This window comes from Oreochromis aureus, linkage group 23, assembly GCF_013358895.1.
Source record: "Oreochromis aureus strain Israel breed Guangdong linkage group 23, ZZ_aureus, whole genome shotgun sequence".
In the NCBI taxonomy this organism is placed as follows: Eukaryota; Metazoa; Chordata; class Actinopteri; order Cichliformes; family Cichlidae; genus Oreochromis; species Oreochromis aureus.
The window spans coordinates 26164216-26179639 of NC_052963.1; the positions used below are offsets into that span (position 1 = coordinate 26164216).

Genomic DNA, 15424 nt, shown 5'->3' on the forward strand with positions numbered 1-15424 from the left:
CTACAGCCTCCAAACACGCTAAACGTCACTAATGTCTCACATATGAAAACTCTCTCCCTCTCTTTCTTTCGCTCGCCCGCTTTCCATCGCGGGTGTCACTCCTAAAACTTCCCCTTCTCCTAAACAACCAAATGTCACATGTTGCCTTATCATTTTTTTGATTGGCTGACATGGTAAACTCTAACACCAATAGGGAAGGGGTGTTTTTCTTTTCTTTTTCACTCGCAAGTGGAGAGCGTATGCTAGGCTGTCTGTAGAAAACGCCTTTTTTTGTCTAGCATCCCTGTTGAGAATAACCTTTGCAAATAAACAACAGCTAATAATATAAGATCAAAGTATTTTATTTGATGTATTGACATAAATGACAGAAGAAAAAGGCCATGTATAGCAGGACTACTCAATTACACACTAAGGTGGGCCAGATTTTCTAACCAAAAAAATTTTTTTTCCCTGGCTCAGACATGCAAAAGTTAAACACGACCATACACTAATTGCAAATTAAACAGTGATTTTGAATTGTGATGTGATGGTAAAATAAGTATTTGTCAGTATAAACTGGGTTAAATCTCCGGGGTTAATGATGGGGAGGAGACGGAGAGAGACTGAGTACAGCTACAGAACCCACTTTCTGAAACGGACCCTGCTCACCATTCACCGACAATTCTGAGCTAACAAGTTGCATGTTATTCTTGGATGCGCTTGCAGGACCGGATTTAAAATAGCATGACAAACATATCATACCTGTTAAAGCCAAACAGTATCATCAACGTAGCCCGAAGAACATTTGCTAATAAGATGAAGTTAGCTAAGTCAGCTGTCTCATCGTAGCAAAAAAAAAAAAAAAAAAAAGCACCACCTACCGTTCTTTATGCAACTTCAAATGTCGGACAAAGTTGGAAGTTGTTCCATCTCCGTCTGTGATTCTCTTCTTGCATGTTTTGCATATTGCATTTCGTTTTTGTTGACTACTTCGTAGTTTATGTACCCGAAAGAAATTACTCTTGGAAGCATTTTTGGCTCGAGCGTTTTGTTCTTGTTTTTTCAAATCTGGTTAATTTGATTGGCTGTGCTACAGCCCACGCTCACATACATACGGAGTGTGGTAAGAATGAATGAATGAATGAATAAAGTGAATTAATGGTCCGCACTTTTTATATAATATGTATGTTACATTTTAGATTTGGGTAAAATATCAAGTCTTTTCAAGTAAACAGGTTCAAGTCCAATTCAAGTCCCAAGTCACTGGTGTAAAAGTCCAAGTCAAGTCACAAGTTTTACAACCTTTTTTCAAGTCAAGTCTAAAGTCATAAAATTAATGACTCGAGTCTGACTCGAGTCCAAGTCATGTGACTCGAGTCCACACCTCTGCTTCTCTGTGCACTCTTACCTGTAACCTAAATGTCCATAACAAGACGCTGTCTTGTCTGATATTACTGTGGAAATGTTCCTCCCTCCTACCCCTCCTTCCTCCACAGGAGGAGTCTCTCATTCAAGGGAAGAGCTCACATGTTCCTGTCTTTCCCAGTGAGGAGTGCAGAGTCATCGTCTTCTCCTGTGTTTAAATAAACTGTAAGCTTTTATTTTATTTTTTATTTCACACTTTAATTATTTAATGCATGTAGCAATAAGACATAGGCACAATGGTACTTTAACAATGCTAAAGTCTGTAATGTTTGTAAGTTGTTCGACTGGAACTTTTGGATCACTTCTCTTACTGAGACAAGTTTCATATCAATGTGAGTACATTACATTTAAATCTAGGTTATTTCATATTACACTATACTGGTTGTTTACGTGTCAGCGGCTGAGAAAAATACTTATAAATACTACTTATAACGAAGTATTTTCACACTGTGATGCTTTGTGGAAGTTAAACACACCTGGCAAACGGCCAGTTTGGCTTTAGGGCTCTTCAGCACACAGCCTCTCTGTGCTGGTGTCATTAGTTTCGTTTCCTCTAAGGCTGGAATCAAATGGAAACTAAAAACTTAATTCAGCTTAATGAAATGAAAACAAGATGCATGACGAAAGGTGTGATACAGAGAGGATCCGACCTGGCACCACACGCATCAGGAAGGATGAAGTCTGCAAATAAAACATGGTCTTTATTTACCTAGTACACATTAGTAACTGCAACCAACTGCTGGCTGTGCCTGGCTTTAACGATCAGTCTCTCTCACGGCAGCAACTTTGGTATCCTGATAGGAGACAAAAAGCTGACAGCGTAGCTCATACGGGTGAGTGAGGGTTCCTGCAACATGATTTGGTTTGATTTGCATGTCACTGAGTGAATGAAGCACAGCAGTAGGATTGTGACACACAACCCACAGATGTGTCAGTTCAACATTGCTTTATTTACAATCAGGATTGTCCCTGCAGTTTCTGGCTCCTGCCTCTCCGTCACTTCCGTTGTCACTCTCCCGCTTCTTCTCACTGCAAGACATAAGAAAAGTCTCTCCTCATCAAGTCATTTCCGCGCACCTGTTCCTTCCCGCCTCTGCGCCGCCCTGTGAGCTCACTGCATCACCCCTCCTCTGCAGCAGGCCAAAGACCAAGCCCCCGCCACAGCGATGTTTCATATATTTGGTCACCAGGTTTCACACATCTCAGGAAGGATTTAGTCCCACTCCTTTTTACAGAAACTCTCTAAATTATTCAGGTCTCTCCCCTGCTGACTGGCATCTTGAAGCTTCAGCTCTTCACAGATTTTCCATTCTGAGGTCTGGAGACTGGCTAGGTCACTCCTGGACCTTAATTTACTTCTTCTTTAGCCACATTTGTGCTTCTTTGGGGTTATTCTCTGGGTCATTGTCATGTTGGAAGGCTTTATGGTACACGGTCTTAATTGGCTCCTTAGTGCAAGGAAGTTGTCCTGTGCTCTAGAAAGAAAAAGACTCAAAAATAAATAAGACAGTGTTTGCAATAAATTTAATATTACAATTTAATTTAAGATGTGACAGAAGAGTGCTAAGGTCTGCAGATCTACAAACACGCTGTGTTACAACATGTTTGAAGGCAACTGGGACAGAGCCAGACATCAGAAAGACATTAATTAGCCCAGTGATACATGGCTCAAGAGTAGACCTATTAAAAACATCCTTGAGGAGACAGGGTAGGAAGCTGTCACCTTAACAGATCAGCACCCATGCTGAACTATTTCAATTAAAAAGGAGAGAGACACCTGCTCAAAGTTCACAAAGAAAACTGGGCAAACAGGATGAACAACGTGATCTAAGACAGGATCTGAGGGGAAAGAACTGATAGGACAATTTGTTTTTTTTTTATTTTTTTAAATGTGAAATTTTTTTTCACAAAGTCCTGGTGAGAGCTTCTATGGAACCAGCTTCCAGTTCGGATTCAGGAGACAGACACTATCTCTACTTTTAAGATTAGGCTTCAAACTTTCCTTTAGGGCTGGATCAGGTGACTCTGAATCCTCCCTTAGTTATGCTGCAATAGGCATAGGCTGCTGGGGGATTCCCATGATGCATTAAGTGTTACTAGACCTCTCTGCATTGAATCATATCTGTTATTAATCTCTGGCTCTCTTCCACAGCATGTCTTTATCCTGTTTTCCTTCTCTCACCCCAAACGGTCGCAGCAGGTGGCCGCCCCTCCCTGAGCCTGGTTCTGCCAGTTTATTCCTGGAAAAGGGAGTTTTTCCCTCCCACTGTCGCAAAAGTGCTTGCTCATGGGGGGGGGGGGTCATATGATTGTTGGTTTTTCTCTGTATGTATTATTGTAGGGTCTACCTTACAATATAAAGCACCTTCACGCATCTGTTGTTGTGATTTGTGTTATATAAATAAAACTGAATGAATAAGAATAGAGTGCCATAGAAGTAGAATCCCAAAGCAGCTTAAATAGCTCTACAACCTGAAAATCTTGTGTGGTGTTCTGTTCTAGAGCAAAGCTGCAGCAGACCGTAGAGGAGGTGCTGATGGATTCGCCAAAACAAGCAGTTTGCTCAGCAGGTAGGAGTCAGTAGGCTATTTGACAATATTTGACAAGATGTAAGTAAGACAAATAAACATGAAACAAAAAAGTCTTCTTAGAATAATAGAGCACTCTGTACTTCGTGTACAGACATTGTGTATGGTTTATTCACCAAAATACATAAACATACATACATACATGAGAGAGTTAAAGTTGGCACAGTTAAATAAGGCAACTTTTTAAAAATAACTGCATACTAGTTAAAGCAGTCAGCAGCCATAGGGCGCCGGAAAGCACTGTGTAGGGACCGTACCTTGCTCAGGGGTACCTAGGGTAGCTATTGAGTGGATTCAAACCCCCAACCTTCCTATCATGGGGACACCACTCTACCTACTGAGCTATCCCTGCCCGTGTTTGTTGGCAGTTAAATTCTTTTTCTATAAAAGGAGTAACTGTGTATTAAATTTCAGTGAAATCAAATTTATGTTTATGTATCTTTTATTTAATAGGGACAGTTCACGTTAACATAAGTACTTAGGTGCATCATGAATAAATACCCCGTTTTCTGCTGTGCAGGCTGATTTTTATCTGCAGTTACTGGCAAGTTGACTATCGTACACACCAACCTGTAAATGCTCTTTTGCACAATATGATTACTGGATTTTTTTTTTTTTGCACTAACTTCTTTACTTCCTAATTTTTGCTGCCACATTAAGGAATGTTTACTGTTCCTGCACCACCTACCTACCAAGTTTTCCTTAGATAGTTAGATAGTTAGTTTTTGTTAATTTATGTTGTAATTTATGTTAGGTCAGTCTGTCTTGTCTCTGCTAGCCAGCTAACTAGGCCTCTTAGTTAGCTAGTTTAGTGTTTTCTGTTAATTTATGTTGTAAATTTATGTTGCATGTAGCACCTTGGTCCTGGAGGAACGTTGTTTCGTTTCACTGTGTACTAACTGTATATGGTTGAAGTGACAATAAAACCAACTTGACTTGAATTACATGAACAGCATGTAGTCAGCCAGAAGTACATGAACAGCAAAAGAAAGACCTACCTGTGTAACACATTAAAAATTCAATTAAATATATTTTAAATGTAAAATAATGTGAAGTTTTTGGCTCTCATCCATATGAAAATTAAATGCAAAGACTCCAGCACAAATCATTATGTGCATGTGCTGTCATATCATTATTTTCCAAAGTTACTTTTTTTTTTAATTAAAGTTTTTTATTATTTTAAACAATTAAGAAAACCATAACATAACAACCCAAAACAACAAAAAACACACTCAGTGAAGAAAACAAATAAATACATAAATAAAATAAATACATAAATAAACTGTTGCACACACAGTTAATTCTTAATTCATACTGTATCTCACATTGTCTTCATGTTGTAGGCCCATATAAACAAAAAAACTGTCCCATTGTTCTGTTAGAGTCTCTGTCTTACTGCTCTGTCTTCCCAGCATTTTCTCACATGCGGCATTTTTCAGTCATTTTCTCCTTCCACTTTTTTAGGGTTGAAGTCCGAGGGTCTTTCCAAAGTGTTAAAATGAGACGAACACACGTCACAATCCCAGTGTTTAACACTCTAAAGCCTGCTTTGTCTAACTTTGGCACCTCACCTTTGTCCCCCAATAGGCACAGTCTTGGTGATCTAGGTAATTTAAGTTTCACCCAACCCTCCATATATTTTAAAACATTTTCCCATATTGGGGAGACCAGTGGACATTCCCATAAAGCATGTACTAACGTACCTTTTCCTTCTTGGCACTTCCAGCACAAGTCATCTTTACTGATTCCCATTTTATAAAGTCTCGTTGGTGTGTATAATAGTACCTATTGAGAATTTTATATTGAATACATTTGCCTCTAGCTTCCCTAATGTAAAAACCATTTTCAGAAATAATTGAATCCCATGTTCCCTCATTGAAGGAACAATGCAGATCTTTTTCCCAAGCCCTTTTAAGACTTTTACATATGTTGTTTTTAACCCAATGACATAAATGATACCATTTTGATGCCTTTGCATTTCAGGGTGGAAGTACAAAGAAATTCTCTATGACATTTTTCTCCTGAGACAATTTTATTTTATCTTTCAGACAGTCTCTCATTTGTAAATATTGCCAAAAATGGCCGGGTCCTTCCAAATTAAACTTTATTGTCAAATCACTGATATTTTACATGAACAGCATGTAGTCAGCCAGAAGTACATGAACAGCAAAAGAAAGACCTACCTGTGTCACACATTAAAAATTCAATTAAATATATTTTAAATGTAAAATAATGTGAAGTTTTTGGCTCTCATCCATATGAAAATTAAATGCAAGGACTCCAGCACAAATCATTATGTGCGTGTGCTGTCATATCATTATTTTCCAAAGTTACTTGTTAATTTTCTGCTTTCTGTAGTTGTGTAAAGCACTTTGAGTGCTTGGGTAAAGTAGAAAAGTGCTGTATAAGAACTGTCCATTTACCATTTGCCAAAAAGAAGTGGGATACACTTATAATATAAATCCTTTATTTAGCTATGGACTGACTATATTACTTAAAAACTGGTACTATCAAGGTTAGACTTAAGTTCTGCCCTGCTGCAAGGTTCACTCCATAAACTCCTGTAACACTGAACTAGTTTATCTGTTAAAATAATGATACATATAAGCAGACTCCACTACACTGGAGGTTTGCAGAGGCTACTCATAGAGAGTTAACTGTTAAATCTATGTTGGCTGAGCTGACTGACTGAGTTACTAAACTTTTTATTTTCAAAACAAATCAACTATTTAAACAAACAAAACAGAAACAAACTCTTCATTTCAGTTTATTATATTTCTTTCCACAGAGAAGGAGCTTGGCAGAATGCGAACACAGTTTGTGGAGAAGGTGACAGCAGAAAATCTCACACAGCTACTTGAAGCCCTTGTAACAGACAATGTCTTGAATGAGTTGGAGAAAGAAAGGATACAGGAAATGAACCAAACTAGAGCAGACAAGGCACGCGACTTCATTGACACCGTGAAGAAAAAGGGAGAAAAAGCCTGCAGGATAATGATCAGTCACCTTCGAACCATTGATCCTACAGTTTCCTGTCAGCTAGGTTTGTCCTCTGGGCCATCTGCTCCTTTAGGTGAGATCAAATATTTTGTTATTAATATATTATTACGTTATTTGTTAGAGCACTAACCTTTGTCTGTTTGTGTGTGTGTGTGTGTGTGTGTGTGTGTGTGTGTGTGTGTACGTGTGTGTGTGTGTGTTCCCCTGGAGAAGTGATCTGACTCTAATCCATTCTTGAGTTGCCCTCTTTGGCTTTTAGGTCCTGGTTCACTGATATTTCCCCTGATGAATGAAAATGATGTTTCCCTATGAGGGATTGTCCTGAAATGCCTTTTGTGGTGCTAAAACCTACTCCAGCTGTGGACTTCATTGTACTTCCCTTAGATTTTACTGTTCATGTAGACAACGACAGAGACCCGCAGGGCTGTAGCTGGGAGGAATGGCCTGTCCAATCTGAACTTAAATTGTGTTCTCTTATTGGACTGCTGTGGTTATCAGACTTTATCTATGAGGAACAGGACAGTGTTCACCATCTGGAAGACACCCAGGTCCAGGAGAGTTGTAGGCAAGCCAAGAGGCTAAAAGAATAAAACTGTGGATACAAGTAATGGAAACTGGCATCCTCCCTCATGGGCTTTGCTTTAAAAAAGCATTTTTTGCTTTTAAATGTGCTATAGAATTAAAATTTATATTGACATTAAGTGGAATTCATGTCTCTATCTTAAATTTATGTTGTAGGTACATTACAACTGCAAACCTTTCCGAAACCCTACACTATAACTTAAGCCATAACTTGATATGCATCTCCATAAAAATGTACCTACAACTTGTGCTGATGCAGCCTGCAACTACTGTGATTGGTCCATTTATTACTGTTGTTAACTTCTACATATTTTTGGAGAAGTGGAAACTTGCATTTGCATTTGCACAGTCTATATACATGCTGGAAATGGTACTGGCCACATGCAAAGTTTACATTGTAGCCTCTACAGACGTGTAGATCATGTATATGCATGCACCATCATTAGGGCTCAGCTGGGAAATCCTTGGTGTCTCCACAAAAGAACTTGAGGTGATAGCGGGATGAGCATCTCCACTTAGACTACCCCCATGGTTTGGACCTAGACAGGTGGCACAAAATTAGATTAGATGAAACTTTATTAATCCCTCGGGTGGGTTCCTCCGGGAAATTCAGTACAAAATAGATGGATGGACAACAACAAAAGCTCATCCGAAATTGAATAAAACAACCACAACAGTTCAAAAATCATACATATTTGTGTGTTTCTATTAGCAGCACTTGACAAGTGTCATCTTAAATTTAAATCTACTCTGAAGAACAAGTTCCAGCGTGTGTTTGAATACACAAAATGTTGTTTCTCTATTCTTTTAGGATGCTCCAGCATGTGTCAGAATAATCATAAATCTGTGCTGAAGAAGAAGTTCCAGTGTGTGTTTGAGGGGGTTGCTAGAGCAGGAAATCCAACCCTTCTGAATCAGATCTACACAGAGCTCTACATCACAGAGGGAGGGACTGCAGAGGTCAATCAAGAACATGAGGTCAGACAAATTGAAACAGCATCAAGAAAACCATACAGACCAGAAACAACAATAAGATTAGAAGACATCTTTAAAGGCCCACCTGGAAAAGAACAACCAGTCAGAAGAGTACTAACTATGGGAGGGGCAGGCTTTGGGAAAACTTTGTTAACACAGAAGTTCACTCTGGACTGGGCTGAAGACAAAACCAACCAGGACATCCAGTTCATATTTCCATTCCCTTTCAGAGAGCTGAATGTGCTGAAGGAGAAAAAGTTCAGCTTGGTGGAACTTGTTCATCGCTTCTTTACTGAAACCAAAGAAGCAGGAATCTGCAGGTTTGAAGACTTCCAGGTTGTGTTCATCTTTGATGGTCTGGATGAGTGTCGACTTCCTCTGGACTTCCACAGTACAGAAATCCTGACTGACCCCAGAGAGTCCACTTCTGTGGTTTTGCTACTAACAAACCTCATCAAGGGCAACCTGCTTCCCTCTGCTCACCTCTGGATAACCACACGTCCTGCAGCAGCCAATCAGATCCCTTCGGACTGTGTTGACATGGTGACAGAAATCAGAGGGTTCACTGACCCACAGAAGGAGGAGTACTTCAAGAAGAGATTCACTAATGAGAAGCGGTCCAGCAGGATCATCTCCCACATCAAGACATCACGAAGCCTCCACATCATGTGCCACATCCCAGTCTTCTGCTGGATCACTGCTACAGTTCTGGAGCACATGTTGAGAACCACAGAGGTGAGAAAGCTGCCCAAGACTCTGACTGAGATGTACATCCACTTCTTGGTGGTTCAGGTCAAAGTGAAAAAGGTCAAATATGATGGAGGAGCTGAGACAGATCCACCCTGGAGTCCAGAGAGCAGGAAGATGATTGAGTCTCTGGGAAAACTGGCTTTTGAGCAGCTGCAGAAAGGAAACCTGATCTTCTATGAATCAGACCTGACAGAGTGTGGCATCGATATCAGAGCAGCCTCAGTGTACTCAGGAGTGTTCACACAGATCTTTAAAGAGGAGAGAGGACTGTACCAGGACGAGGTGTTCTGCTTTGTCCATCTGAGTGTTCAGGAGTTTCTGGCTGCTCTTCATGTACATTTGACCTTCATCAACACTGGAGTCAATCTGCTGGAAGAACAACAAACAGATAAACACTTTTACCAGAGTGCTGTGGACAAGGCCTTACAGAGTCCAAATGGACACCTGGACTTGTTTCTTCGCTTCCTCCTGGGTCTATCACTGCAAACCAATCAGAGTCGCCTGCAAGGCCTGCTGAAACAGACAAGTAGTCCACAGACCAATCAGGAAGTAGTTCAGTACATCAAGAAGAAGCTCAATGAGAATCTGCCTGCAGAGAAAAGCATAAACCTGTTCCACTGTTTGAATGAACTGAATGATCGTTTTCTAGTGAAGGAGATCCAACAGGCCCTGAGTTCAGGAAGTCTCTCTACAGATAAACTGTCTCCTGCTGAGTGGTCAGCTCTGGTCTTCACCTTACTTTCATCAGAAGAAGATCTGGATGAGTTTGACCTGAAGAAATACGCTGCTTCAGAGGAGGCTCTTCTGAGACTGATGCCAGTGGTCAAAGCTTCCAATAAAGCTCTGTAAGTTATATATATTTTTAAATGCATTGCCATCTTTATAAATGAATAAAAATGTACAAAATTTACATTACTATCTTTTCAGACTGAGTGGCTGTAACCTCTCAGAGAGAAGCTGTGGAGCTCTATTCTCAGTTAGCCTGGAGTCCTCTAATTTAATTGAGCTGGACCTGAATAACAACGATCTGAAGGATTCAGGAGTGATGCTACTATCTTCTGGATTGAAGAGTCTGCAGTGTAATCTCCACATTCTCAGGTAAGAATTCAGCAGATTGTTTCAAACAAGAGCTATTTGCTGAAATTATCTGTCTATAACTATTTCTGCTTATCTAAACCTTCTGTCATTCTTAAACAACAAGACAGGGCAGCTTTACCACCAAGAATTTCCAGTTATCTCGTTCTGGCAGTTTAAAAATTCTGTCCAATTACTCTTTTGGTTGCACATTCAACTATACATGTTTTCGAGAGACCTGTGAGACGCTGTTACATAAAACTGCATAGTGAAAACAAGGGTTAGGGGTAACTGATATACATTGAGGGGAATTAATTATGTGTTGAATTTGTACGTTTGTTCACTTACAAAAAAACTAATAGTTTATAATTTTATTGTCATTTGATTAAATGAATGAACACAGAATATCAACCAAAAATCCAGAAAAAAACACATTACATAAGAGTTATAAATTGAGTGAGATAAGTATTCAATCCAAAAGCAAAACATGACTTAGTATTTGGAGAAAACCTTGTTGGCAAGGCAGTGGAAAGATGTTTCTTGTAGTTTAGTCACTAGGTTTGCACACATCTCAGGAGGGGTTTTGTTCCAGTCCTCTTTAGAAGAACTCTAAATCTTATAAGTTTCTTGGCTGCTACTTGGCAACTCAAAGCTTCAGTTCCCTCCACAGACACCAGACATTACCACAATCAATTATAAATGAAACAATTCAGATGCAGCTGAAGAGCAGACTTTCAGCTTTAATTCAGTGGGTTGAACAAAAAGTTACACAGCATAAAAAGGTGAGGAACTAAATGATTTTTTAACACAATCTTCTCATTTCAGGGGCTCAAAAGTAATTGGACAAATGAAATAATTGAAAATAAAATGTTCATTTCTAATACTTGGTTGAAACCCTTTTGCTGGCAGGAAAATGCCAAAGTCTTGAACTCATGGTGACCTACTTGGCCATTCAAGAATATTACATTTCTTCGCTTTAATAAACTCCTGGTTTGCTTTGGCTGTATGTTTTGGGTAATTGTCCATCTGTATTATGAAACACCACCCAATTAATTTGACTGCATTTAGCTGGATGTGAGCAGGCAGTACGTCTCTGAACACCTCAGAATTCATTCTACTGCTTCTGTCCTGTGTCACATCATCAATAAACACTAGTGTCCCAGTTCCACTGGCAGCCATGCACACCCAAGCCATCACACTGCCTCTGCCATGTTTTATGATGTTGTATGATTTGGATCATGAGGTGTTTCACACCTTCTCTATACTTTCTTCGTGCCATCATTCTGGTAGAGGTTTATCTTAGTTTCATCTGTCCAAAGAATGATTTTACAGCACCGTACTGGATTTCTTTTGTGTTTTTTAGCAAAGTCCAATCTAACCTTTCTATTCTTGAGGGTTATGAGTGGCTTCCACCCTACAGTGAACCCTCTGTATTTACTTTCATGCAGTCTTCTCTTTATGGTAGATATTGATACGCCGACCTCCTGGAGAGTCTTATTCACTTGATTGGCTGTTGTGAAAGGGGTTTCTCTTCACAATGGAAATGATCCTGCGATCATCCACCACTGCTGTTTTCCGTGCATGTCCAGGTCTTTTTGCAATACTGAGTTCACCAGTGCTTTCTTTCTTTCTCAGGATGTACCAAACTGTAGATTTCACTACTCCCTAGTATTGTAGCAATTTCTTGGATATGTTTTTTCTGTTTTCACTGTTTAAAGGTGGCTTGTTTCACCTTCATGGAGAGCTCCTTTGGCTGCGTGTTGTCTGTTTACATTAAAATATTCCAGATGAAAGCACCACACCTCAAAATAACTCCAGGCCTTTTATCTCCTTAACTGATAATGATGTATTGAGGAAATTGCCCACACCTGCCCATGACATAGCTTTTGAGTCAATTGTCCAATTGCTTTTGCTCCCTTTAAAAAGATGTTGGGACATTTTAAGGATGCTGAAACTCATAAACCCTTCATCCAATTTGAATGTGGATACCCTGAAATGAAAGCTGAGAGTCTACACATAATGTCCATGTCCATTATATGACTGTAATTTTGAACTTGTGTCAGTGTCCAAATATATATGGACCTAACTGTACACACCATAGTCTGTAGATTGGACCTACTTCCTGGAGGTATGACAACAGCATGCAATATAAGATTATTTTTGTCACAATATTGTGAGATTGTGGAGAACTTTTAACAGAAAGGTGCTGCATTTTGGGTAAAGATGATATATCTATATCTGTACATTATTAAATGTGTACACAACACACAAAAATGTGAACCAGAGTGAAGACTTGGACAATAACATGGGGCAATCACTGTCATGTTGTTTTGTGTCTGTAGGCTGTCAGGCTGTCTAATTACAGAGCATGGTTGCGCTTCTCTGGCCACAGCTTTGCGCTCCAACTCCCAACTGAGAGAGCTGGACCTGAGCTATAACCATCCAGGAGAGGCAGGAGAGAAGCAGCTGAAGCAGCTGAGAATGGATATCAGGTATGGAGATGCCGGTTGAAATCACATACAGTGTCTAAAGGAGGAAGAAATACTGTCATGTTGTCAGGCTTTCTAAATCTGCTGTAGGTGTGGATGCGATTGCCTGTGTGAATCCCCGATTGACAAAGGTTTAATTCTACACTGCATGTTTACCGTACCACCACCATTTTTCCATGCTGGATCTTTAAAAAAAGATGAAAAATGAAAAAAAAAAAGATTTACAGATTGCAGACCTCTTTGTAAGTTTGTGTGTGTGATTATATCTCACATGTTGACAAAGTGCTAGCAGCTGAATTTGCATGATGATTATTAAGGGCCTTATTATTTTTAGGACATGGTCCAAAGTCGTCACTGTTATCATCCTCTCTTTTCTTCAGCCATTTCACTTTTAACCTCACTGTTCATGCTGTGAAATTTCTCCCACAGAAAACCTGATACCAAAAATGAAAGAGTTGAAAGTTTTTAATCGGAGGTCCCAAGTCATCTCTGAGTTCATTGAGCAAGTTTAGAATTAGGTCACTGCGTAATATGTATGTTTTAAAAGAGCTTTTTCTGGCAATTCAAATAAATTGACACAAGTGGACAAACATCTCTCTTTTCTAGAACACACTTTTACGTGTGCAAGCAATAATTGCTGCCATGTCAAAAAAATATTGGCGCAAACAGCAGTACACCTGTATGCACAGTTGATTTAAGTAGTTTTTTCACCCATATTTTGCAGCTTTAGAAAGGAACTTCCAGAAGTTTATATGCAAGACGAGTGCAAAAATATCAGTTCCCACGTCTTACATGCAATCTTGCAAATCTTGACAGTACTTTGTTGAGTTTGGACTGAAGCAACACATTAGTAAATCTGGCCCATAGGTGGTTATTTTTTATGCACTCTGACCATGATGAAAGCATTTATTGCTATTCCTCACTTCCTATTAGAGAATAATAAACTATGTGTATGAGACCGATGTAATGTCCATGTGTGCATGCTGAAAGAGACTGTGGTGGTCTGACCCCCCTCCTCCTTTCAGGGTGGAGCCTTCAGGAGAACAATGGCTGAGACCAGGTCTGAGGAAGTGTAAGTGTTTTTTTAATGTGATTCATGAAAACAAAGCAGCACACATTCAACCATCTTCAAACTGTCGCATCACTCATTCACATCTCTGATGTCAGGAGTCATCATCAAAGTGTCAATCAATGAACAGATGATGGATCAATAACTGCAGCTGGATTGTGTTTGTTCTCTCCATCAGATTCCTGTCAACTCACAATCGACACAAACACAGTAAATAAAAACCTCAAACTGTCTGACAACAACAGGAAGGTGACACATGTGAAGAAGATTCAGTCATATCCTGATCATCCAGACAGATTTGATGACTGTCCTCAGCTGCTCTGCACAGATCCTCTGACTGGTCGCTGTTACTGGGAGGTCGAGTGGAGAGGAGACATTGAAATATCTGTGAGTTACAGAGGAATCAGAAGGAAAGGACACATAACAGACTGTGGGTTTCGATCAAATGATCAATCTTGGAGTCTGAGGTGCTCTGACAATGGTTACTCTGTGTGGCACAGTAAGCGACAAATATGCAGCACCTCCTCCTCCTCTGACTTTGACATAGTAGCTGTGTATGTGGACTGTCTTGCTGGCACTGTGTCCTTCTACAGAATCTCCTCAGACAATCTCATCCACCTCCACACCCTCAAAATTACAATTACTGAACCTCTTTATCCTGGATTTAGGCTACGGTCCAATACTGTATCCTCTGTTTCCCCCCCTGTTAGGCAAACTTTTGTTAGACTGTTAAAGATATAAGAATGCTTCTTCCAATTTTTCTCCCTGCAACAGCATTGCCATGTGAAGCAGTGGTGCAGCACCAAATGCAAGAAAACAGATGAATTAAAGTGTTAAAAACTTAAAACTTGTCCTGATGTTTGTCTAAGAAATGAGTTATTTAGGAAATTGCCATTAATCGATTACAATACCAAATGGAGTAAAATAAATACTTTTTTTCTGTAAATAAAGCCAAACACAATGCTTGGTTTGTTAATAGTGTAAAAACCATATCTATAACTGTGTTCATTTATTTGCAGAAAAACACTGTATTTAAGAAAAAGCTTGGGCTTGTGGTGGGTCCATTCAAAATAAAGGCCTGGATGATTTGAATCATGTGACATCTCAAGTTGTGCTCCTTTCAGGTTACTAACTCTTTGATTAGTCAATAATTATCTCATTAACTCTCATCTGCCACTTCCTGTAGACAAACTTCCTGTTCTAGGCTCCACCTCACCTGCTCAAGTGTGCCCAACCGTGATGCTAATTGTCTCATCCCACAGCAAATTAAATTAATGATAAAACAAAAGAATTTAAAGATAGACAAATATATTTTTAACATTAATCAATAGAACTGTAAGAATAAAAAATTAAAAGAATACAAATGTTAGTTAAAACAAATTAAAGTGCTACTAGTATTTAAACAAAAAACGATGTGCAAATAGGAAATAAAAAATGGCTTCTGTCCTTAAGTTCAAATAAAGCTTTAGATTAAATCCAAAACATTTTATTTT

General features: G+C 39.4%; 1 protein-coding gene across 1 annotated transcript; it reads left to right on the forward strand.

Annotated features, from left to right (window-relative positions):
- The first annotated feature begins 1498 nt into the window (after positions 1-1498).
- On the forward strand, positions 1499-15063 carry LOC116316686 (NLR family CARD domain-containing protein 3-like). Its single transcript, XM_039607044.1, has 8 exons — positions 1499-1569; positions 3907-3974; positions 6781-7065; positions 8386-10144; positions 10227-10397; positions 12716-12865; positions 13888-13934; positions 15056-15063. Exons 2-8 carry the CDS (start codon positions 3941-3943, stop codon positions 15061-15063), a joined length of 2454 nt encoding a protein of 817 aa, XP_039462978.1. The 5' UTR covers positions 1499-1569; positions 3907-3940.
- Positions 15064-15424: the final 361 nt, after the last annotated feature.